Source organism: Haemaphysalis longicornis, unplaced genomic scaffold, assembly GCF_048455015.1.
Source record: "Haemaphysalis longicornis isolate Haplotype H1 unplaced genomic scaffold, Haemaphysalis longicornis Haplotype H1 scaffold_2, whole genome shotgun sequence".
NCBI classification, from domain to species: Eukaryota; Metazoa; Arthropoda; class Arachnida; order Ixodida; family Ixodidae; genus Haemaphysalis; species Haemaphysalis longicornis.
The window spans coordinates 186728378-186753312 of record NW_027526295.1 but is presented as its reverse complement, the minus strand read 5'-3'; the positions used below and the strand labels follow the sequence as shown (position 1 = coordinate 186753312).

At 45.6% G+C, this 24935-nt stretch overlaps 1 protein-coding gene across 1 annotated transcript in view; it reads left to right on the top strand.

Annotated features, from left to right (window-relative positions):
- LOC144169645 (calcitonin gene-related peptide type 1 receptor-like) overlaps positions 1–24935 on the top strand; it is a 260413-nt gene that overhangs the window by 194787 nt on the left and 40691 nt on the right. The window contains exons 5-8 of the mRNA XM_077698911.1: positions 392–573; positions 2550–2758; positions 8340–8465; positions 20473–20567. Of these exons, the coding sequence (XP_077555037.1) occupies positions 392–573; positions 2550–2758; positions 8340–8465; positions 20473–20567 (612 nt within the window). The remainder of the gene's footprint in view (positions 1–391; positions 574–2549; positions 2759–8339; positions 8466–20472; positions 20568–24935) is intronic.

Sequence of the window (24935 nt, the reverse complement as noted above, 5' to 3'; positions counted from 1 at the left end):
CGCGCTTTTGCAGCGTTATTGGTGACTCAGAAGGATGAGGGGTGTTAAGGCCGTTTAAATTTGTATACGATGTTGCGGTCTGTACACCTATTCCGGTTCAAAATGTAATGTGAACTGATTACTTCCAGTTTGAAAACCATAAGAAGAGCAGCTTAATTCTTTTCAGACCGACGATAGCCGTAACGGGTCCAACAGTATTGATTCTGAACTGGCAAAAATTAAACAAATTACGAAATTCTCTCGCTTATTCACACCTATAGCAGATTGTCTACGGCTGTTGCGCACAGTGTTGGCAATTTTTTCAGCAGGTAATAAGCCGAAAGATAGTTCGCCATCATTGTAACAAAAGTTGCCTGTGCATAAAAATCAGAAGAACAAAAATAAAACGCAGCTGGCGGCCGGCGGCGTGTGCACGGCGGAGGCGTTGCGCAGCTACCACCACCACAAGGCCCCCGGCACATGCCGCATGGAGAGCCAGCTGTACCTGTCGCCGCCGCTCTTCAACCTGCTCACGTGTGCACGCTGCTACAAGTACATGGCCAGCGTAGCCTTCAAGAACGGCTCCAGGCTTGCGTACGGACCTGCTTTCCATTTATCCACGTTTGGGGTTCATACACGGAGATGTAAATAGCGTGAAAAAACTTTTCATGTAGTGCTGTTGGACAGAGTTCTTCAATCTTCGGAATGTCCTACTAACGCCTCTCGCCCCTCCTCCCCCCTTTTTTTTCTGAGGGTTTGAGGGGAGCATCGGGCATAGCCGGGGCGACTTGGAGGAAGGGGGAAGGGGCGCAGCTAGGCACAAATGATTGCAAACCTTTTAAAGCGAAAGCTTTCTCAGTGGAACCGATTGCGTCGTGTTAAAAAACTAATGCATTTCCCCATAGACCAGTTGTCCGACCTAAAAGCTCTAATAATATCTCTAGAAGCACGGCGCATGTGCGAAACTGGGCATCCTCTGAGTCAAACGATTACCTGAAAATCCCGGGAAATGAAGGGTTCTAGATAAGGCAATACACGCATCGATCATGAAGGAGTGCAACAGTACACCTTCACGATCGACCACGTATCGGTATACTTTTAGATCATTCGTAGATGCGTTTACTTAGTGCGAGAAAAATCGTCGGATGGGTTCGTTCTTCGTTTTCGATTGCGATCTTTGAAAGTTTGACGATCGATGGGGCGCACTTTCGGTGAAATTTGGACGCACTTTTAGGTATGGCTTTGACGCACTTTTCACGTAATTTTAATGCGAGAAAGCTTCCGCGCTTCGCTCAACTTTCTTAGGAAGAGATTATAAGGTTTCTTTGTCTTCTTATAGTTGAAATGAGCCACCTTGTTTGATGGTTGTTTTAAGAGCTTAAAACGGTTCAAGTAATCACTAAATATCGCAAGATCTACCGCTAGTCTAACATCCTGCCAACGACATCACTGGCAGTATGTAATTTCCAAAACACTCTTCAAGGCGGATGTATCTTCTGAGATCAAACATTCCATGGTTATATAGTTGTTTCAACAGCCCAACATCATACAATAAGTTTTGATATAGTTTCTATAAAATACAAATGGCAGCCCTTTTTTGCAACAGTACTCCTCCCGTATCCCGTATAAAGCCACGTATAGACTGAAGATAGGAATTCAGAGTTGTTTACAATTCCATGGTGAACTAGCTAATTATGACAAGCAAAGGAATCACTGCCTAATAGTAGTGTTGCCTTAAAAATCAGTTGCAGCAAAAATTTGTTTCAGATTAAGAGGATAACTACAGAGCATTCTTGAGAACGTATGCTTTGCCGCAACGCGCTTTCTGTCGGCGAACGCCGGGAACAATTTGACTTTGGCTTTAAAATAAACTAATGCCCCTAAATAAGCTACGCTATTTATCTAGAACCTGTATAGATTGAACCATTTATGGGCTTGCTGTACACAGCTTACCTTGTCTGTAAAACCTGACCATTGTTGCGCAGCGCCATTGCTAGTACACCTGAGACCACTGTAAGTGCTGCAAAACGTAATCAAACTCGATACATGGACAAGGCTGGGCAGAACTTCTGGGGCTATGATTACTGCAACTGCGATATACATATAAGGTCCTTACTGTGATGTATGCGCGGATTTGGCCGCTCTGGGTCTCGTGTAGTGAGAACTTCGCTAGTTGTTTCAAATATCCGGTGGTAGCGTCAACGTCTTTCGCTACATTTTTTGTTTTATCAGTGGGGAAAGAATTTATTTGATTCAGCATCGGGATTTCAAGCATGCAATGCGAATTGCTTTTCAACCGTAGAGGCATGGATACAACTGTGTCACAAACTTAGGGAACGAACGGGGGATAAGTTCTAACAAAACCTTCAAAAAATGCACAAGGGTTCGGGGTAATAGTGTACGGCGGGATTAAGCCAGCCGTCCCGCAAGTCACCAGAGCTATATGCTAGCAGCGAAATAGCATTTGAAGGGCGTAGCCAGCCGCTGAGACTGGTCGATGGACCCCCGAAGAGCTGAACACCCAAACTTCAGCGTTGTTCATAGTTGCGCGCGGGCGCGCGGTCTCGCAGGTACTGCCGGGCCGGTAGACTGTGTCGTGGTGACTGCGACAGCGGCGGCGAGTGTTTCCAACCATTCGGAAACGAGAGCGACACCCAAATCTTGGAGACGTTCGCAAAGAAGCTGTACGCCGACCGCTGGGAGAACTGCTGCCGTGCGGCTCGTGACTGTTGCCAGGAGATGCTGGAGGATGACCGAGTAAAGCCGCCTGACATCAAAGGTACGAACTAGTTGTTCCTTCTCATCTTCAACTCCTTTCTCCCCCTCCCTATTTTCTCCAAAACTGGCTCGTGCCCCCGGAGAGAGCTGTCTGGATGGCCTGGTGGCGAGCGTTGGTGGAGGACATGGGATGTCTCTTTAATAACGTTCATCAACTATAACAATGGAGGGAAGGCAGTTGAAATCATTGTCAAAAATTACTTATCCGTTTACCAAAAACAGTCTGCTCCTAGGCTTCGCGGGGAGTGCAGTCAAAGACTTCCAAATCTTGACGTTGTGGGAACGCCTTCGGGCTATTCTGGAACACAATTCAGCTAGCATACCACTAAAATTGATTGTTATAGAGCAGGGTCAATTTTGGTCATCCAAATCCGCATTACTAGTTCTTCTAGGACAGGTTAATGAGGAGCATTTTGCCTTTTCTGACACTGGGGAATCGTCGGTGTGGCTGCAGAACTTGTCGGGAAATTTTAGATCGGGGTAACTATAAAACTGTCGCTGAAATTGAGCAGAAACTAGGCATAGAAGGAGGGGTTATCGCTATGGCCTGCATCGTGCAGCTCTAGGAACTTCCACAGCACGTAAGCTTAGCTTATCCAGACACTGGGATAGAAGTGTAGTAATGTGGCAAGTTGGGCTATTTGATGCACATTCAAATTCATGGCGAAAAGCAGCGCAAGAAGCACAGGCACAAAAAGAAGAGGGGACGACGCCCAGCGCCAAACTCGCAACTGAAAGTTAGAAAGAAAAGACGTATTTATACACAAAAAACGTACTATTGCGTCAACAGATATGACCGGGAATGCATGTGAGCAAGAACAAATTGACACCTTTAAACAGTGTGGCACGTGACGAAGTCCCGCACCCAAGAAGTTACACAATCTTCTAGCGGATAAAAAATTGGAATTCCTTGTCAAGTAACGACACAGAATGAGCACTAACGCACTTGCCCTCGTTTTTTCTAATATAGAAAGCCTCTATTATCTCTCAGACATGCTGCTTTCTATGTTTGGCTAGTACTTTTGATCCTTAAAAACAGGAAACAACCTCTAAATTTTTTGCTATATTGTGCAATGCGTTAATAGTCATCACCCGTCAAAGAACGTCTAGGTTCCATTAGTCGAATGTTAAGGCATCGGCCCGTTTCGCTAATATAAACTTGACCGCGGACAAAAGGAATCACGTACACCACACCAACACTACAAAGCACAAAACTTGACACATGTTTTACTCCACAGCTCCCACGTGTAGCTATACCCGCGAACCTCCTATCTACCACGCTACATATCTTTCCTAATTTGTCTGGCGCCGAGAACAGGACGGCTCTGGTCGGTGCTAGTTGGTACATCTTCAATGGAAATCATCTTGAATAAAAGCGAAAACAAAGGAAGAGGGAGATACACGACACACTGCTGACTTTCAACTGAAATTTTATCGAAGGAACCACAGATATATACCTACAAGAAATACAAAAAAAATCAAAATTTTTTTACGCCGATCAGTGATATGATTAGTGAAGATCGCTGCGCAGAAACTCTTTTTCGGTTCGTGACAGGGCCACAGACGGCAACACTGACGCAGCTTCGTCTATCGCCAATGCTCCTACTACTTCTCGTCCGAACCTGGTTCTCTTCCTTCTGATAACTGCGATTTCGTGCAAGTAGGCTTAACCGGGTCAGCCTCGAACGTGGTTAGCAAGGTTGCCTGGAGGGGTTGCTTGGAGCGAAGCAGGATACTCTCGGGCCCTGTCGTTCATGCAACGGCCAATTTGTCCGATGTAGACGGACTGACACCTCAGCGGAATTTCGTACAACCCATTTTTGCTGCAATCTCTGTATCTTGCATGGTAGTTTTTGTCGCAAACTTGCCTCTGCGCGTGCCTGTTCATCTGACGGCACGTGCCGCAGGCCTTGTGGGGGGTGGAAATTACGACCTTGATGCCATGTTTTTCCCCCACTTTTTTCATGGCATGGGAAAACTTATGTACGTACGGCAAAACTGTCATACGTCTTCTGTCCTCTTCAGTGGGTTGACGAGGCCGTCTCTTCTGTTTACCATTTATCCTCTGCAGGAGCGTTTCGCAGACAGGCCTCAGCAAGCTTTTCGGGTAGCCGGCGTTCTGTAGGCGACTTGCCTGTTTTTCGAAGCTGGTGGCCATCTGGTACGGACGGGATTTCTTGAGTGCCGATATCAAGGCCGTAGTGGCCACTGCTGTCTTCACAGTCTTCGAGAGGCAAGACGCGTGGGGAAGAAAGGCGTTGGACGAACGGGGCTCTTTCCTCCAACAGATGTGGTGCTCCCGGAAGTGCATGATGAATGAGAACAGTGGCCACTACGGCCTTGCTATCGGTACTCAATAAATCCTGTCCGCATCAGATTGCCACCAGCTTCGGAAAACAGGCAAGTCGCCTACAGAACGCCGGCTACACGAAAAGCTTGCTGAGGCCTGTCTGCGAAACGCTCCTGCAGATGATAAAGGGTAAAGAGAAGAGACGGCCCCGTCAAACCACTGAAGAGGCCAGTTTGCGACAAAAAACACCGCGCAAGATACGCAGATTGCAGCAAAAATGTAGTGTACAAAATTCCCCTGAGGTGCCGGTCCGTCTACATCGGACAAACCGGCTGTTGCCTGAACGACAGGGCCCGAGCGTATCCTGCTTCGCTCCAAGCAACCCCTCCAGGCAACCTTGCTAACCACGTTCGAGGCTGACCCTGTTAAGCCTATACCTGCACGAAATCGCGGTTATCGGAAGGAAGAAAAGCAGGACCGGACGAGAAATAGTAGAAGCATTGGCGATACGCGAAGCTGGAGATAGCTGCGTCAGTGTGCCGCCTGTGGCCCTGACACGAACCGAAAAAGAGTTTCTCCGCACCGATCTATAGTAATCATATCATGGACGGGCATGAACTAATTTGATTTTTTTTGTATTTTTGTATGTAGTATGTATCTCCCTCTTCCTTTGTGTTCGTTTTTATCTAAGCTGATTCCCATCGGAGAACAGGACATCTACACCATAACGGCCTGCTGCATTTTTTAGGCCATGCGACAACACGTGCACATAAGGCATGACCGAGAAGTCTTTTTTTTTTTACTTTTTTTCTCAACCCGCTAAGGAACCAGATTTCACCCACATTTTTACTTTGTCAACGCCAAGACGCATCGCATGCTTGCTGTACCCGGCCGACGTCAGCCTGACTACTTGTTCAGAAAAGCTGTTGGTATACCGATGGACACATGACTTGTCAAAAACGCAGCGTAAGGAAGATACAGCTATGCCAGTCTTAACAATCGTGAAATCCCCTGAACTGAAATTGAGCACCGCTTTCCTGGACCTAGGGTTATTCTCCCAACAAACATGCCTTTTTTTAATAAACAACTTCAGGTCCAAGAACTGAATCTGCTTGTCTTTTGGGAGCTCGAAAGTAAATTTGAGTCCTAAGCCGCACTCCTTAAATATTTTCATTTCGTCAGGTACCCTGCGGGAGAGATGACAAGGTTCTGTAAAGAATAGAAAATCATCAACATACCCAAACACAGTTGTGCACATCCCGCTTAAGTTTTTTTTTTTTTTCCAGAGTTCTGTGAACTTTCGCCAGAAAAATACTTCTGAGCACTGGGGCCACCTTTGGGCCTATGCAAATTCCACTTTTTGTGTGTAGACCCTATTTCACCGCTCAACAAGGGTGGAATTAAGATAAAAAAAAGAATCACAATAAGGCTGCTAACCGATACGCCGCTATTGTTCATGAACTTCATTTCATCACTGTCTTCAGTTATACATTCCCTGATGGTGTCACAAGTTTGTCATGCGGAATGGCGCAATACAAGACTTCTACGCCCACGCTGAACATTTGAAAAGCACAGGATCATGTTCTTCGAGGTATCTCACAACCGATTCGGAAAAGCTCATATTAGAAGGAACGAGGGCAAGTGCCTTAGTGCTTCTTCTGTGTCATTACTTGACAAGGAATTTCAATTTCTTGTCCGCTAGCAGATTGTGTAACTTCTTGGATGCGAGACTTCGTCGCGTACCCGCCGCGGTGGCTCAGTGGCTAAGGCGATGTGCTGCTGAGCACGAGGACGCTGGTTCGATTCCCGGCCGCGGCGGCCACTTTTCTGATGGAAGCGAAAAGCGAAAACGCCCGTATGAACGAGATTTCGGCGCACGTTAAGGATCCCCAGGGGGTCAAAATTAATCCGGAGCCCTCCACTACGGCGCTCCCCATCGCCTGCTTAGCGTCGGAGCATTAAACGAAAAAAAAATATAGACTTAGTCACGTGCCATACTCTTTAAAGAGGTCAATTTGTTGTCGCTTACATGTATTCCCCGTGTTATATGTTCACGCGATAGTAAGGTTTTTGTGTATAAATACGTGTTTTCTTCCTAATAAACATTCAGTTGCGAGTTCAGCGCTGCGTCGTCCCCTCTTCTTTTCATCCCTTTGTTTCTTGCGCTCTTTTTCACAATGAATTTGAATAGAAGTGTATGAATGTAACCTGATCCTCCGTCGTCTCCTTGGGTATGGCACAGCGGGGCCTGCTTTTGCCATAACTGCCTGCTTCTCTCATCAGGACGTCTCTTTTCCTTTCTTTCTTACCACCTATATCTTCCGGTGTCTTGGTGGTTTTTATTTATCTCTTCAGCGCAAAGCATAAAACGTAATGCATGACAACTTAACCACGCATGAATGAACTCCCGTATTTCAGAATAACGTAATCATTGTCAGGAAGGGTGAGGGGGAGACCAGTACGCATATCCATGCAGTTGATAACACAAAACAACCAAACTTTGGAATCTACCATGCGCTCATGCTCACATAAGCGCCAACACCTTTTTCTTGAGGATTTGAGCTTTCCTAAAAGCCAGTGCCAGCGTACATTATTATATCCCATAACTACAAAAAGCTCAAACGCGTGGCCAATACACATCAAGCGCACAGTGTTTCGTATCTCGCCAAAGTGAGGGAGCTAGACAACATAGGCACCGGCAGAGGCCCACCGTTGAGACTCCAACACCTTGGCTGCTAGACCTCCCGAAAGGGGCTCAACAGAATAAAAGTCTCTCTCTCTCTCTCTCTCTCTCTCTCTCTCTCTCTCTCTCTCTCTCTCTCTCTCTCTCTCTCTCTCTCTCTCTCTCTCTCCGAGGCTTATCGGGGAAGATGGAAACACCGGGTGAACCCGACAGCGAGACCGTTCAAACATACGTCCTTCTTTATTCGCCCTTACTTTTTTATGTCTAGTAATATCTCTCGAACTTATTCCTGTAGAATTTTTTTCGATTTACGTGGGTACCCTTCCCCCGTGCCAGTCCTTCGCTGCTATCTTTAATTTAGTAATGGCTCCTCAGGCAAAACACTGCCGCAATTTAATAGCGATATCCAGTATCCATGTCTCACTGCACTCCCTCTTGGAGCGATAGCGCAGCGAGTACCACAGAATTTTCGTTATTGTGCCCCACTTGTTTGGTTCCTTATAATGGATGCACACAGTAAATAAGCAAATAGAAAATACTGACAGATATTCAGAGCTACTACCGGGGGTGTTGATTCGCTTCTGTAGCCTCTGATTTTCTTCGTACCAGGTGAGCTCCACTGTCCCGCAACGTGGGATGGCTGGACCTGCTACAAGGACACTCCCGCTGGGATGACCGTGCAGAAGCCATGTCCTGCGCACGCTTACTTCATCACGGAAAAACCTCAGTGCATCAGTGAGCTTACTTTTATATATCTTATATTATTTTTTTCATATATTAACGATGGGGGGGGGGGGGGGGGGCTACAGCTAAGATTAGAAGAGCTTCGTGGGGAAGTATTCACAAAATGATGGCGAATGCGTGGTCTGCGGAAAAGAAACAGAACCTATGCGGCACATAGTGTTAGAAAGCGGGGGTATCCATCCAAATCTACGTGAGGGAAATATTCGGCTTCCAGAAGCCCTAGGATTTAAGCGTAGCACGGAGGAAGTTAACTTCAAGGCTGTCGAGGCGACGAAAAGAATATTAGTATGCTGGTGGATGAAAAGCACAGAGGGGAATATTGCCTGGGATAGTTACCACCTACAACAGGAAAAAAAAAAGGTATTTTGTGCATAATAAGTTTTTTTGTGCCTGCCCTAAGCACAGCTAGTATTAAACCGAGGGTATAAAACATAAGTATATTAGTCCTTTTTGGTAAGATGACACGTCATCACCCCGCTACAAAGGGGAAACCAATAGCAATCATCATCATCATCATCATCATCAGATAACTGAACAGGCCGCGCCCAGTTCTTGTGGGGTTTTTCCTTTTCAGCGTGAAGGTACGAAAGCTCTCGTGCGCGTTCCCAATGGAAATAAGGGGCCCAGCACTCTGGATGTTACGATAATTAAGCAGTTACGTCCGAGAGGGCGCTGTTTGTCATCTAGTCACAAAGTATGTGTTACGCATACCCCTAGTCCTCCCAAAAGAATTGGCGCAGCTTGTAGTAGTGGTGCAAGGCTGGAGAAACAGCCGAGCTGTCGGCCCCTCCCCCTTCGTGGGATAGCCGGCTGTTGCACCACACACGGATTTCCGAATTGGCCGCTGCAAGTTCTCCATGACTGGCAAGCCCGGATCGTATTGTCCGCCGCCTGTCACATCTCTCCCAAAATGGGTCGCGTTAGAACGGGCTAGAACCCGCTGCCACCGGCTTCTCGAACTCGGCGTCTGTAGCGCGAACTCGGCGCTTGTGACCCCCTACTTCAGAAGAGCACGCGAGAGATCACGCCACGAACGCTGGGCAGAGTGTTCTCGAAGGTCGAACTGGCCGACGCCGGGGGCTCCTCACGAGGCGCACGCTCAAGTGGTGCGCTCGGTATTTTTTCTTGGTATTTTGTCTGGTAACGCTGGACGGCGGAACTAAGCGGTTAAACAGATCTCCTGTTAAAACTTGCTCAGCTTCATCTGTCCATCCTCCATGAATTTCAAGGAGTTAGGATTGCATACGGTGGACGTTTCGTGCACAGGATGGCGCGTCGGGGGGAAATGTATTGGGAACATCACTTCAAGAAGTTCCGTTCACCGTTAATCTGACCTTTATCGGAACAAATGTTTACATATCGCCTGCCGTTACACCTGCGTATACGTCAAAATGCCCATCTGCAGTTTGGCAGTTTGAGTACAACACGCGTATATTGGTACACGTTAGTAGCTGATGGTGTTTACATTTTTTTGTGTCTGTTTTATTCTGACGACTTTCTCTGCGTTGAAGCGTAGCTAGATCAACAGCCATCCACTAGCGCCCTGCGAAATGGTGATTGTAGGGTTTAACGCGCCGACGCAACGCAGGCGATGAGGCACACCCTAGTAGAGGGCTCCGGAATAATTTCGACCCCCTGGAAATCTTTAACGTGCGCCCAAATCTCGAACACACGGGCGTTTGCGCTTTTCGCCTCCGCCAGAAAAGCGGCCGCCACGGCCGCGAATAACCCGCGTCCTCGTGCTCCGCAGCAGAACGCCTTAGCGACAAAGCCACTGCAGCGGGTCCTGCGAAATAGTTAGCAGCTTCGTAATTTTGGAGCACCTTCGTAATTGTCTTTGCTGCGAAGTTTAAAAAAGGTCAGCTAAAACTTCATGCAGTAAAAATGAAAAAGTTCTGTGCGTAATTTGTTTCGCGCACTTCGATGGCGGTCTGATTGTCAAAGTTAGTTCCAGGCTTTGGGGCGAAAGGATAATGTAAGCTCTCTGACAGGCAGCCCTACTGATTTATGAGGATTTGAGCAGGGAACGGACAGCCCTTCAATTACTCAAAATGCTAGCGACAGCGTGGCTTTCTGTTCAAAGAGACTTTTCGTCCCATCGCACTCTTAAGACTAGTGCTTTCCGTTAACGACCTAAACCAGCCTATAGATGCGATTTAAACGGAGCTTGAGAGCGCTCAGCTCTGGGTCATTACGCAGTACTTTGAGCATAAATAAGGAAGATAAATGTAAAACAGGTAAGAGAAGTACAGAGAACGGCGCTAATGTGAAGGTGAGAATTTATTTAAACGAGAACAAAAGCGCCTGTGGCGGCTCGTAAAATATGAGAAAGAAAAGGGAGAATTCACTTGGTAAGAAACTCCAATACCACCCTCGTCAAACATTGCCACAGTTGACATTTCCTTGCTATATTCATCGACTCCGTGAATTGCGAAAATGGATCTTCCGCTAGAGCAAGCCAGAAGGACAACAAGCGAGCAAGCTGCTACTTGAGTCGCCACCGCCACAGGCGGAACGTGGGGTAACACGGCAGGAAGCACTCACGAGCGGTATGCTGGTATTTCGGGAGGCTGAGCGATTCACGCTAGAAAGGAGTGAAATGAGGTCGCACACTATCAGAAAACCTCTCGTATTTACTTTACGATGATCACACATAGTTGCATAACAGCTGATACCACTCACAATAAAATATTCGCACTGTTTATCGTCGCCAATAATTTGTTTCCTTACCTGCTTTCACATTTTGTGCAGAGCTCTTCGAAGTAACTCTGATTTTCTGATCGTCTGCTACCCCATTTGGCTCCTTCCTGCCGTGGAAAGAATATTGAATCCCCATCGTCCGTTTCGCTCTGCATACCTCAAGTGGTGGCGCCGTTCCAAGATCCGCTTGCACGGGCTCGCACGCCCAAATCGACCGCCATTTTCCCATAGACGAAAATCGTTTTTATTTATGTTCAGAACAAACAGGTAAGCACCGTCATTACTCCCGGTGTCAAATAAAATAGACCACAAAATGCAACCTTCGTGTGAATTTTTAGCGCGAAATGAGCGGCGGTACAATAAGGAAAACGTTTTAAAGTGTTTCAATTATCGTCGTACCACCCTTTAATTGATGTATCATGCTTTTGAAGCACACGAAAGAACTATAAATAGAATACCAGAATACTTTCACACTTCGGCATCATACTCCTTAGACTGCCGCCGCAAAAATCTTTTTCCAGCAGTGCACTTCTGTGATATAGTAAACCCAACATTAAAGGTGCTCGATGTTTAGCGTTTGCCGGGTGTACACGGGCCCTTAGAGAGACATTCATTAAAAGGCGCTTATAGTGAAATAGCACAAACAGTCTGGCCTGCCAAAGCCACGTAGGGATTGAGCGGCGAAGCCTGGCAGTCATTAGAAACCAAATACGATAAGAAAGTACATGTCAAAACAACAGCGAAATAAGGGAACGACAAATTCAGGCATTCGAAATGTACATAAAGGTACATGACAAATACACATAGTGGGGGACACCGGCAGAGCATTTATATCAATTTCTCGGGACCTTTTTTCTTTTCATCTTACATTTATGCTCGAAATATCGTCGCGAAGATGGTTTAACGCAGCAGAAATATAGTTCAGTCCAGGGGCGTCAGAACAGGGGGTGGAGGGGGAGCGACGGCTCCCCCTAATGTTCAAATGGGGGAGCACGGCTCCCCCAGTCAAGCGGCACCTGAAGACGTCTGCTGAGCATCAGACGGCTCCAGCAAACTTAGGTTTATTTGTTCAAGGCAAAATGGCTAAGGATCAGACGATATTTTATGCCTTTTGAGTGGCCTCAAATCTGAAAAAATAGTGAATTCGGCGTTACCCGTTTTTGGAAGATTTATAGTTGAAAGGCTTTCGTATGAAGCACTTGAAAAGCTACTCTCCCCGCCCAAATATTCGATGCCTGCGGTATCAATCAAAGGATCGATGGAATGTTGACTTTGTCTTTTGTGTTAGGCTCGTATAATCCTGATGCTAGCCAGCTCCACTGGACAGTATGACCAATTTTTTTTATGCTAACCAGTTCAGATTTGTTATAGAACCATGGTTCCGTAAGCTGCTTACCCCAATAGCATAAAAACTCACAGTTTAACAGTTCTCAGCAGAGATATCAGCAGTGCGACTATATATTACGAAATATGAATGCATCCGTATCATACTACTGAACTTTTCTTAATATAATGGTGCACCAGACAATCAGAAATACCCGGAACAAAATTAAAACAAATCAACTGTTGTGCATGCACGTACTCTGATAATAAAACTCACATGGTTCAACCTACATGTGCATGTTAACGCATAGCCTAAGTTCTTTCTTCAGCTGACCTGTATATTTAATTCACCTGCTTTGTCAATATTCTTCGTGTAAGCCTTCATTTTGTAGCATGAATGTAGTGGTGTCGTAGTATGTTCGCGGTTAGGTGCATGTATATGAATGCGCTTTAAGTACCGTATTTCCCGGTCTATAACTCGCACTTTTGTGTAAGTCGCGCCCCCCTCAAAACTGCACTTTTTCAGAAAAAAAAAACGTATACAAGTCGCCCGGTGTACAAGTGTGTACAAAACGCACTTGCTAATCAGGTCAACCCGTAGAGGATAAGTTGGTTAGAAAGTTCAGCGAAAGTACATGGTTGTGCTGGCCGCCGCCTCTGAACACATCCCTCGGTAAGCAGTAGTAGACACGTGCATCTACCGTCCGAGGTCTAGACAGAACGAGCTCCTGGAAAATTGTTTATTGATACACACAGATGGCATGTACTTACAGACGGCGTTCAGGAATAACCATTTAAGCCTTCTTCCTCCCACGTGCTAACAGATAACTCATTAATTTAGACCATAGAGCTGTGTCTCTTAACGTGCGCTGACATCACACAGTGCACAGGCACCTTTTCGAGCGCGGACCACATGCAGCCGCCGCGTACCAAATTAATTCCATACAGGAGTCGCACCGGTAGATAAGACGCACCAACGAAAATTTTGGAAAAAAACTGCGACTTTTACACCGGAAAATACGGTATATGTTTCTTTTGCAAATTTTAATTTTTTGTTTTATTTAGATGTACACCGCTCTTTCGCATTCATAAATAAAAAGGTACGGAATCGTGGGTGCTACTGTTGCCTCGTGTAGAGGCAACACCATCTAGAAAAGATGGTGCTGGTAGAGGGCACAGTCGCCCTGACTCAGTTAATATTTGAGTGAGTTTGATTTTGTTTTATGTTGATAAGTCAGTTGATATTATTTATGCACACTATACATTGTAGCAGCGCTGTACAGACCCTGCAGATGTATTTAAAAAACAACCATAATGTTAATATAAACGATGATGATGATAATAATAATAATGATGATGATGATGATTGTGATGATGATTATGGTGGTGATGGTGATGATGATGGTGATGATGATGATTTGAATGATGTTGAAGGTATCATAATTTTGGCTCCCCCAGGAAAAAGACCGTTCTGACGCCACTGGTTCAGTCAAGTCCTACGTCCGTATCCTCTATTCCAGCGGATAATCAACTAAGGCTCCTTCGGTAGACGATTACGCGTCAGGATATATAAGTTTAAATTATTTGGCCAGAAATGTTTGAAATAATAGTTTCGCTCATATCAAAGTTCGGTGAACGTAAACTTTTTAACACATCATTCTTTTACTCACGATCGTAACTTATGTTCGCTTCGTAAGTAAAGTAACTTGTGTTCGTTTAGAGGGAATAGACAATTGAATTCATTCTTTTTATCCAGCGCGCGGGCGGACCAAAATCTATACACTGTGATCCCATATCGAGGTAAGCTATAGACCAAGGCACGTACCACAGTTTTACGAGCAGATAAGGGCACACAATATCTCATCTACAAAGCTCAAGAAACAGAACGATGTTTTCGACAAACGTACGCCAAGTGAATGGTCCAAAATAAGTCTATATCCCCAAATTAAAGCCGTTACACTCAACATGAAAGCTGTTGGAAGTGCAGAGCAGTGATTCGCCATAGCGGGCTGGGGCACCGTTATCCGCTCGCTATAACCACCCATCACGCTCTTCGCCCCCCTGTCTCACTCCTCTCTTCATAAATTGAACGGAAGTTTGTCCAATGCAATTAAATTTCCCGTCTTCGCAGTGCTCGCGCACCTCCTCTGAGATTGCGCAGGCAGGATTTCACACGGGCCGGGGCCTCACTGCGCAGTTTGGAACGTGTAGTTTTTGGCAGCCACTTTTACAGACGATAGTCTTTCTTGGGCTACTTAAACCCCGAAATTTTTGTCTTTCTGTCTGTCTGTCTGTCTGTCTGTCTGTCTGTCTGTCTGTCTGTCTGTCTGTGACTCGATTCAGCCACCCGGCCAAAGTAAAACAAGGCCTGCGCAACAGTCATATATTCATAGCTAAATCCACTCGTCTAAGTCCGGTGTAATGTTCATAGTTGCCAAAATTGTTGAAGAAGAAGAAGACATTACGCAAATATAAGACAACAAATTATTACAGAAGTGATATTTGCAGTGTTACTTTATAAAAAACCATACATGCTTGATTTTTGCGAAAATAAATACTTCATCAACTGCAGAAAAAAAAATTCACTCCCCCGTCGCCTGCTGTCGCCCGCGCCACTATAGCTTCTGGCGCCATTTTAAAAAATAACCGGCAACAGTTACGAAAGGTTCCACTAGATAGGTTCTACGTTCTGCTTGGAACGCACGTGGAGTAGGGCAACGTGTGTCTGTCAACGTTGAAGTAGAGCGCCTCGATTCACGCGCGTGTCCGCCGTACGGCAGCATTGGCATCGAGACACCCGGCCTGGAGCAGTGGGACGCGGTAAATTTAAAATGATTTAAGCAAACCTTTGGCGTCTTTACCTTGGGAGGAGCGCGACACTAGAGGAACAACATGAAAGGTCGATAAAGACTATCGTTTAGTGTCGACATTTGCAACAAAAGGAGCAGATGCGTGGTCAATTTTCTTTCGCTTCAAACCAACCCAATGGGCGTTCGTACCTAAATCGACGCCGGGGCTGCTGGTTATATTTGCAGATTTTGCCTCAAACGTACTTGCAGTAGTCTTTGCGCTAAACGACGGGGAGATGCATGACAAGCGCCAGCGGTTCCCCAGGTTCGAACTGTATATAAACCACTTGGTTTTCAAAGCCTTTGTGTTTCGCTGTTACGGTACGCCGTGGGGCTCTACTTCGGTCCGTTATCTCGCTGCGGCTTCGGCTTCCGGCAGTCGCTAGTCATTGTGACAGCGAGCTACGACGACAAGGCAAGCACCTAAAGTTATCTGCACTTAAAAAACATGCCAAGATATTTAATAGAAGGCGAGTATGTCGGGAGAGAGCAAGTACAGAGAGAGCAATGAGAGGTGTACAGAAACAGAGGGGGATAGAAATTTACTTTGCAGAGTGGGTTATTGAAACAAATGGAGAGTTGACCGAGATAAGGTTAGCCGAGAGCAATCCATCACGTTCGGAACAGCATCTTGTAACGTGGGCATCGCTTTTGGACAGGTAACCGCCACAGATACAATAATGGTGTCATCTCCGGATAGATAAAATGACCCGCGTACATTATGACATGAGTTCTTTACACCTATGTTATTTTCATTTAAGACCCCTTATATTGACACTGGAAAAAAAAATTTCAAGCAAAGCACCTGGGAATAATAGCGAAGCCAGCTCTAGAGAAAATTCCTGGCACAAAACATGATGCCATGAGGCATCCGTGTTGTTTCTCATTTCTACCAGAAATTTTGCGCGTCACCTCATGTAAACCTTAGAGATCCCGAAGCACACAAATAATGTCTTTCAACAATGTGTAGTAAGGCGACAATCTCTGGCATGCCGCTGTGACAGAGTTTCGATGTCAGCGTTTTAGAAAACATTCATATTGCAAAAGGGGCGATATCATAACGCCTGGAGGTCGCTTCGCGCGGCTGCGTTCGGTTGCAGGAGAGCGTGAACCTTCATAAGCCGTTGATGCCTTGCTGCCGCGAGCTAACGCAAGCATCAGTGTATTAAAGACGATTGTCTTTCTTGGGCTACTTGAGCCCGAAACTTTGGTCTGTCTGTCTGTCTGTCTGTCTGTCTGTCTGTCTGTCTGTCTGTCTGTCTGTCTGTCTGTCTGTCTGTCTGTCTGTCTGTCTGTCTGTCTGTCTGTCTGTCTGTCTGTCTGTCTGTCTGTCTGTCTGTACGCCTGCCTGCCTGCCTGTTCTCGATTCAGCCATACGGCCAAAAGCTAAGCGAATTCTTGAACGAATAGTCTATACTAGCGTCACTAAATAAGGTTACAGAGTATCGGCACTCTTTTCTCCTATTGATCCGTGCCGCAGTCATGATCATTGGTCACTTCGCATCACATGACACGTGCTTACACTGCGACGGTTCATGGGCGCCGCCATTTTGTTGTTTATGCGTTTTCTGACGGTCAACTGCGGCGGCCTCAGCTTGTCCTCCCTGCTCTGCGGCTGCGCGCGACTGCCGTCGTTCCGAATGGGAATCAAAGATAATGCGCCTCGCAGCGTTTCAGCAGCAGAAGTGTGTCAAAGATGCCGTGTTGCTGCGTCTTCTGCAGTTTTGTTTACAAATTACCTCGTCCAAGTTAGTGGTGAGGCCGCTGAGGCGCCAAACTGGCAACACTGATAAACAAAATGGCTGCCGTTGCTCCCTTGCGTGCCTCAGTGAGCGTATTCTATATCTTATGTAGTGACACTAGTTTATACCTTTCCGAACGACTAAATCTGGAAACGTACTTCATATTTATCAACATTGTTGACACAAAAGAAAACATTAGGCAAATTTGAGGCAACACAACAATGCACAACTGGTAATTGCAGTGTTCTTATAATTTAAAACAAACGCGTGCTTGATATTTCCGATACGCATAAGAAATACGCTTTGAAAAAAAAATATTTTCACCTAAAAATACAAAAAGATCTCGCGCGAGTCAGGACCTCGTGGCAGCGTTCCAAGTTCTACAGTAACGAAAGGTTCCTGTAGGAGGCGCGAGCAGTGTAACACCAGAAAATTGAATTGACTAAAGCAAATATCAGCCATGAGAGTTGGGCGGGGAAGAGAAGAGAAGCATTTAAGTCGCATAGGTGGAAGAAGACTATCGTCTTTCGACGACATTCGCAGCGACGAATAGCGATATGAGACGAAATTTTTAGCTATTTTCTTTCCAGTTCTGACATATGCTGTTTAAAATTCAGTGGAGGTCTTCTGCTTTGTGCAAATAGACATTCTTTCCCACGGTTGTTGCTCTTTGTCGATGAAAAAAAGGCTGACGGCGTTTTTAACGTTCTGGCCTGCGTTTTACAGTACAGTCGCATAGCTACTCTCCTGACACAGCGTTTTTAGCGGGCCTTTTTTTGTAGCTTGTCGCCTATAGATTATTATGTCTTAGGTATGTTGCCGTTTCTTGCTTAGGGAAATAATGATCATTTTATCTGTGCACAGAACGTATTCGCCGACATGTCATAGTGCCTCGTCATTTAAGGGTTTTATCGAACATTTCGCTTTCTACTGCTGTTTTAACACGAAAGTGCTTTAGTCCGGGATACACAAAGGTTTCCATAACGTCATATCCGTCACGGAAGTGACGCCACTGCAACGCAGCAAGCGGCTTGTAAAGGGTGCACACCTGCACAGATGGTCTTCTTGCGGGGAAGCAACCTTTGGAACTAAAGAGTACACGTTTATACGTAGGGTTGTTCGTTTTCGGGTTTTATATTTTAACACGAAAGTATTTTATGCCGCGATACACCAGGATTTCACCGACGTCATATCCGTCACGGAAATGACGCCAGTACACCTTTTCCGAAGCGACTCGACAGCAGGACGACGCTTGCCTAGCAAACTCACACGGCAGCCGCCGACCCGCAAATCATGCTCATTTGGCTGCAGATTTCGCTGCGCATTTCACTTTCGTGTTTTTCCGATTCCTATGACAGAGGAATCAATCACATTTTTTTTTTTTGCTTTGACGCTTAAGTAATATTTTGTACGCGCACTAATATACTTTTTCTAACAAAATTGATGCCAACACACTAACGGGGGTTCCTGTGGTATTGTGACAAAGTCAGTGGTTGTGCAAGGTTCGTGTACTTCATAAATTTTATTGAAGTTAACTCGTCCCCATAAAAAACTGCCCAAAGAACAAATCGAAGCAGCAATAAAAGGGAATAACGTGCGTACTAGAGAGTCAGCGAATGAATGCCGGGGCGTTAAGCTTGCGTGTATTTGTGTAAGGGCGCTTTTCTCGTATAAAGAACGACAAGTGCCGCCGAGCCATGGCTTTCTAGCCACCAAGATGACGATAAAAACGAAATAATACAAACATTTTTAAAGTATACAGACGCCTTTCCCTCTCATCTCTAGCCGTACGACGTTTGTCGGTGCACTTCGATTTGGCACTCGTTTTGAAGACTGCTTCGTGCAGACTTCTAATCTTGTGCTTTTTAAAGGTAAAATGCAATTTAAAATGTTCAAAAACCGTGTGTTTTGAGCTGCAGTAATTTTTCTCGTTCCAGAGTTGTTGATACTATAGTACTCATTGATTCTTCTTGTTCACGAATGTTCTCCGGCCTTCTTGTCCACCGCAATAAATCTAAACCTTACGGCGTTGCTGTTAGCGATCTCAGATAAAACCAGCTCTTATCCATTTCATTTATTGCGGTCGTCAAATTTGCCTAATTGAGCGTAGAATCCCAACGAGAACAGGGTTTTTTTTTTTCTTTCTGGTCTTACTACTGTCTCCGTTTACCGTCTTCTTGTTCTTTTCTCCAAAGAAGCCACAGTCGCGAGAATGAACCGGAAGAACACCGTCAACTTTATTCTGGCATTTTTTTCTTGTTGTACCATTTATGTCTTGCAGAGGCGTTTTGTTTTCTCGGTGTGTCTTTGCTTTGTCTACACATTCGCTTGACTGGCCTCGCGATCCCCATTAATTATGCCGCCGTTCGTTTCCCCTACATGCTGTTCTCAAACGTTTTTTTTTTCCCTCTTTAGCCGATAAAGTGACCGACGAACTTCAGCCTTCTTGAGAAACGCTGAGGAGTTCGATGTGTTCCTCATTAGTCCTAAATCGATTATTCACATCCTGATATCCGTTCAAGTCGGCGGCTGTCTCTTTCCTTAGTCGATATTTTCCTTTCTCTGTTAGTCTTGGCCTTGAGATCTATATACTAGAAGGCCTTTGCACGTGAGATTCTAAGTTTTAAAATGATTTTTTTTTGTAGTGGTAACGCCCAGAGTTTTGATAGTTTCTGGTTCCGTCTCTCCCGTCAAATTACGGGAATTTTTTATATTTTTTTTACTAATGCTTCCTACCAACGCAAGCATATTGCCCGTCTACTACTTTCACACTTGTTTCCATTGCGACATGTATCGATCTCCCGTGGTAACGAAGATTTAGACGTGACAGCGACACGCAGTTTCTGGGAACTTGTATTGACAAAAAAACTAAGTCGCGGTGAAGGGAGCACATGTCGTTTGTAACATTTATTTAATTTAAATATGCTGTTGCTCCCAAAAAAAATCTCGCCGATATCTCAATGTATAACAACCTTTCACTGCTATAAACCTTCGAATTTCTCACCCTTCACAAATCGAACTCCGAGTTTTATAAAGCCGCAAATCGTGGCGGGGGAAATGTAGTGGTGGCTATTTTTTTTGTCATTTTCTAGCGTATCATAGACACGTCGCAGACGAACAATCCGAATTAGTAAATTAGACATGTTATTGCATCAATAAAAACCATTTCACTTCTTTTTATTGGTTGTTTCACAACTCTAGAACATTATAATCCGCTGGGTCTCGTATTCAGACCAAGAACGGGGTATCACTTCATCCACTAAACAACAACGCTACGTGACTGTTTCCGTAATTGCAGACGGCGTGAAAGCCGCGAGATGATCTTGCGTTAAAACGAAGAATACGGCATTGTCTCCAGCTTGTTGCATTTCTTTTGTGACGCAGAGATGTCGAAGAAGACTTGTTGGGAAAATGGCACCTGGTTCTACAGCCTGGAATACGGCAAGGAGTACACCATCTACGACTGCGGCTCCCTCGAGGTCTGCCCACACGCTTTGTTGGCTTCTGCGTTGTTTAGCCATGCATTCGTTGCGAAGTATGTGAATTGCAGGGGAGGTAGAAAGGCAGCGCTACCCGAGAACGGAAATCCTAAGAGGCGCTGTCGTAAATAATGCGTTAAGAGCCTCAATAAAAAGCATGACGCTTTGTATTGCGTCACATATGCGTGTTTTTAATGCGCCCGTAAGGGTGGACGAAATCTCGGTGAAATATGCAAGCATGCGGAAATTCGGAGACAGTCACGATCTTTAAATGGTCGTTGGATGGTTGCGGTATCTAAGCCACCGTACCTGAATTCGAGTGCGTATGTTCGTAGCAGACATGTCAAAATATGAGCTCCTCGTTTTAATTAATTTATTTATTATTTACTTATTTATTGTTTATTCATTTATCTATTGATTGATTGATTGATTGATTGATTGATTGATTGATTGATTGATTGATTGATTGATTGATTGATTGATTGATTGATTGATTGATTGATTGATTGATTGTAGGGTTTAACGCGCCGACGCAATGCAGGCGATGAGGCGCGCTGTAGTGGAGGGCTCCGGATTAATTTTGATGCCTGGGGATCTTTAACACGCGCCGAAATCTCGTTCACACGGACGTTTTTGCTTTTCGCCTCCATCAGAAAAGCGGCCGCTGTGGCCGGAAATCGAACCCGCGTCCTCGTGATCAGCAGCACAACGCCTTAGCCACTGAGCCGCCGCGGCGCGTAGCTCGTCGTTTTATCCTGACGTTTATAAGTGCAAAATCATAAATGACCCACAGTGCGAAAAAGTAGGCGTCCGTGTTGTCTGGAACCCGGTGTCTGTATAGAACCCTAAACAGCCATGGCTGCGATGCGACGGGTTACATAGCGCTGCGAACTCGGGTATGCGCCGGCGTGACGTTCCCATTGACCACGAGGCGTCACGTGGTTACGAACGCAACTCAACGAAAAGGAACGGGGTGTTCGATTGGACACTCAGCGGTGTCGCTGCGTTAGGCCTGATACTATGCTATTTGGTCTAACGTAATCAACCGGTGCCGGAAGCTTTACGTAGAGTGCATGTGGCATTCTTTGCACGTCGATAGGCCTAAAGATAAGGGTTACCAAACGTTGAGAGTATGCATAGGGCCAACAAGAGCAATTAACGAAGGCTCTTAGTCATAGTGGTGGAGGGAAGCAGGGAACGCAAAGGTAAAGGATGACAATGATGGCGTGGGTACGCGTGATTTCCGCACACGCTGCGCCAAGCTTAGAACTCTAAGGGCCTGACCTAAACGGCTCAGCAAGCCGCCAGCGAGAAGGGGCTTTTCACGGTGCGCAGCGGGGCTTTTCACGGTGCATTTATTTATTTATTTATTTATTTATTTATTTATTTATTTATTTATTTATTTATTTATTTATTTATTTATTTATTTATTTATTTATTTATTTATTTATTCAATTATTCATTTATTCAGTTATTTATTTATTTATTTATTTATTTATTTATTTATTTATTTATTTTTTATTTATTTATTTGCCAGAAACAATCCTTGAAATGCCTTCCGCCGAACCCCTGCCTTTCCTGGTGGCATCGCTATGTAGCTACAAGCTGGGCCAAGCGCCTGTATAAACTCATGCTCGCTAACAGCGCGCACAGACGAAGGAGAAAGGCAAACAGGGTGATTGGACGAGCGCTTACTCACAACTACTTGTTATTGAATGAAAACAGGGAATATATACTCACAGCACACAAGCTGCGCGTGACAATACACCGTAAAAGAGGAAGGAAAAGATCGGGTTGACACTGCACAAGATATGGACGACCGAATCCACCTTTTTTTACAAGGCACGGCACTGCAGGAACAAGGCACCACCTGTAATTTAAAAACTCGAATTCTTCATGGCTGAGTACATTCGAGGGCTGGCTTACACGCATTTACACCACCCAGCTTAGCGATATGGTAAGTCCCGTCCACCACCTCTCGGATCGCCCTATCTTTAGGCTTCAACAACGCTTTCGTTTGCCTGAAATACACATTGCACCGGATAGCACAGGTTTCACAATGCTTTGAAAGGTGCGCTTCCGCATCTTTTTTGTACTATTCCTGTGCTCCATTAGCGCACATTCAGACATCGTCCGGTTTGGGCGATAAACCGACTCCCGCACATCAACGGAACACTGTAAACAACCTCCGGTAAACCGGGCGATGTCTTAATGGACTCTAATGTAGTACACGAATAGTATGAAAAAGATGCGGAAGCGCACTTTTCAAAGCATTGCGAAACCTGTACTATCCTGTGCTACCTGTATTTCAGGCAAACGAAAGCGTTGTTTAAGCATAAAGATAAGACGACCTGAGAGGTGGTCGAGGCTTACCATATCGTTAAGCCGGGTGGGGCAAATGTGTGTAAGCCAGCCCTCGATTGTGCTCAGCCATGAAGGATTCGAGTTTTAAAGCAAGGCTTTTTACCTCTACCCCCCAAGGGTTCTTTCGTGACCATTGGTGTCAACAGAAAACTCCCGCGAACCAATAAAAGAAATTACTGGCACCGCCAGGAATCGAACCTGGAACTAATACAGTAACGGAGCGTGAACCCGTTGTCTTACCAATTGAGCTACGAGCCGATGTCGAAACGGGAAAGACCGGCGGTGCACGCACCAATCACCTCTGCGAGTTTACCCCCTGCGTTCTCGTTGAATGCCACCTGCGTCATGCGACCTCTCGCGCCGCTGTGCGCTCCGCCCGCGGCACGTGTAGCGACCGTGTCCGCACCTTGAGCATGCGCTAGGACTTACAAAAATTAAAGGAAGCTCACACCAACGCACGCAATCTTCCTTCTAGTACGCCAATATGCTAAAACCTGTGGCCTCCAGTGTTCACTTTAAAAATCAGAGCTCCCTGTCGTCCACCCTCACGCCAAACGACACATCAAAGGAAGAGATAGAGAGAGACAACTTTATTATGCAACAACGTGAGAGTAGTTCCTCAGTCCAGGAGCCCATGTGCTGTCCCGGCTGCCGTATCCCTAGTCACAAAAAGAAGCTGGTCCTCAGGTCGACAGCTGGACAGCAGTATCTCCCACTGCTCAGGGGAAGGGGTCGGGTCCAGGGGATGAAGGTCTGATTGTTTTGTGCAGTCGAATAATAAGTGTGTCAGAGTTCCTGGTTCCTGGCAGAGAGAGATTGAGAGAGAGAGAGAGGGATAGAGAGAGAGAGAGGGAGCGCTCTTTATTAGATGAAAGCAGAGAGGTTTGACGGCATGTTTCCCGCCTACATGCTACTCTGCGGGGATCGGGAGAAGGGAGTAAAGGCCCTAAAAGAAGTTGTTGTTGTATCCATTTATTTTAGACAATTCAAAACTGCCTTGGATGGCATGGCAAAAGGCAAACAAAACTGCCTGACGGGGCCCTGCCACCCGTAACAATCAGAGGAGCAGCGGGATCACGAGGAACAACAATTAGAGGAAGAATATAACAAAAATAAACAAACAAAACAAAAAAATACAACAAGCGAGTTACATACGTTCGCCAAAATAAAAGGTGCACACTGGCATAATCATATCAGAACAAAAATATGAACACACACCTGATATATGAACCCACAAAACAAGAAACAAAGAAATCACAATGCACACATCCTTCAGGCACTGGAAAGTGACAAAATTAGAGCGCTAACAAATGCTGACACCGATCATTTTTTTATTTGCCTCAACAATTTTTCTTTCATAACTTTAGATACTTTGTTTGGGCTAAGATATCGAGTGAGATCCAGAATGTCAGGGTACTGATTGAGAAGGTGAGGAATATGCCATTTTAACCTTTGATCCCCATAGCCTGTCCGAGATCGGCATTGTTCTACCAAGCACGTTCTCAGCTCAGCTCAGTAGGACAGAAGAAAGGGGGAAAAGAAGAGGTTAAAAGAAAAAGTGAACACGAAGCTTTGTGTGGTGAGGAAAAAGTCCACACGATCTCACAGGTAAAGTTCTAAATTGTCTCTGCGACGCCGATTCCACGAAAGTAGTCAAATAAGGCAAACAACACTTTTCCCTGGGACGATGGAGAGGGCCAGGCTCCAAGGAGACCTTTCAAAGATATAGATGCGGTGTTGAGGCACTCAGCCTTTTCTGCGAGGTGATTTCTTTCTTGGACGTGTGCCGGACACTCTAGAAGGACGTGCTCTACTGTTTCGGGCAATCCACAATTATCGCAATAGGGATTTCCAGTTAGACCGAGGCGATGGCGGTAAGAGTTCGTGAGCGTTGCGTTGAGGCGCAACCAGTGGTAAAGTCCAGCGTCTACATGGTGCAGGAAAGGGTGCCGAGTTTCAGGACAAGACCAGAGGCGGTTTCGCTCCTCTAAGGCAAGCTCCTTC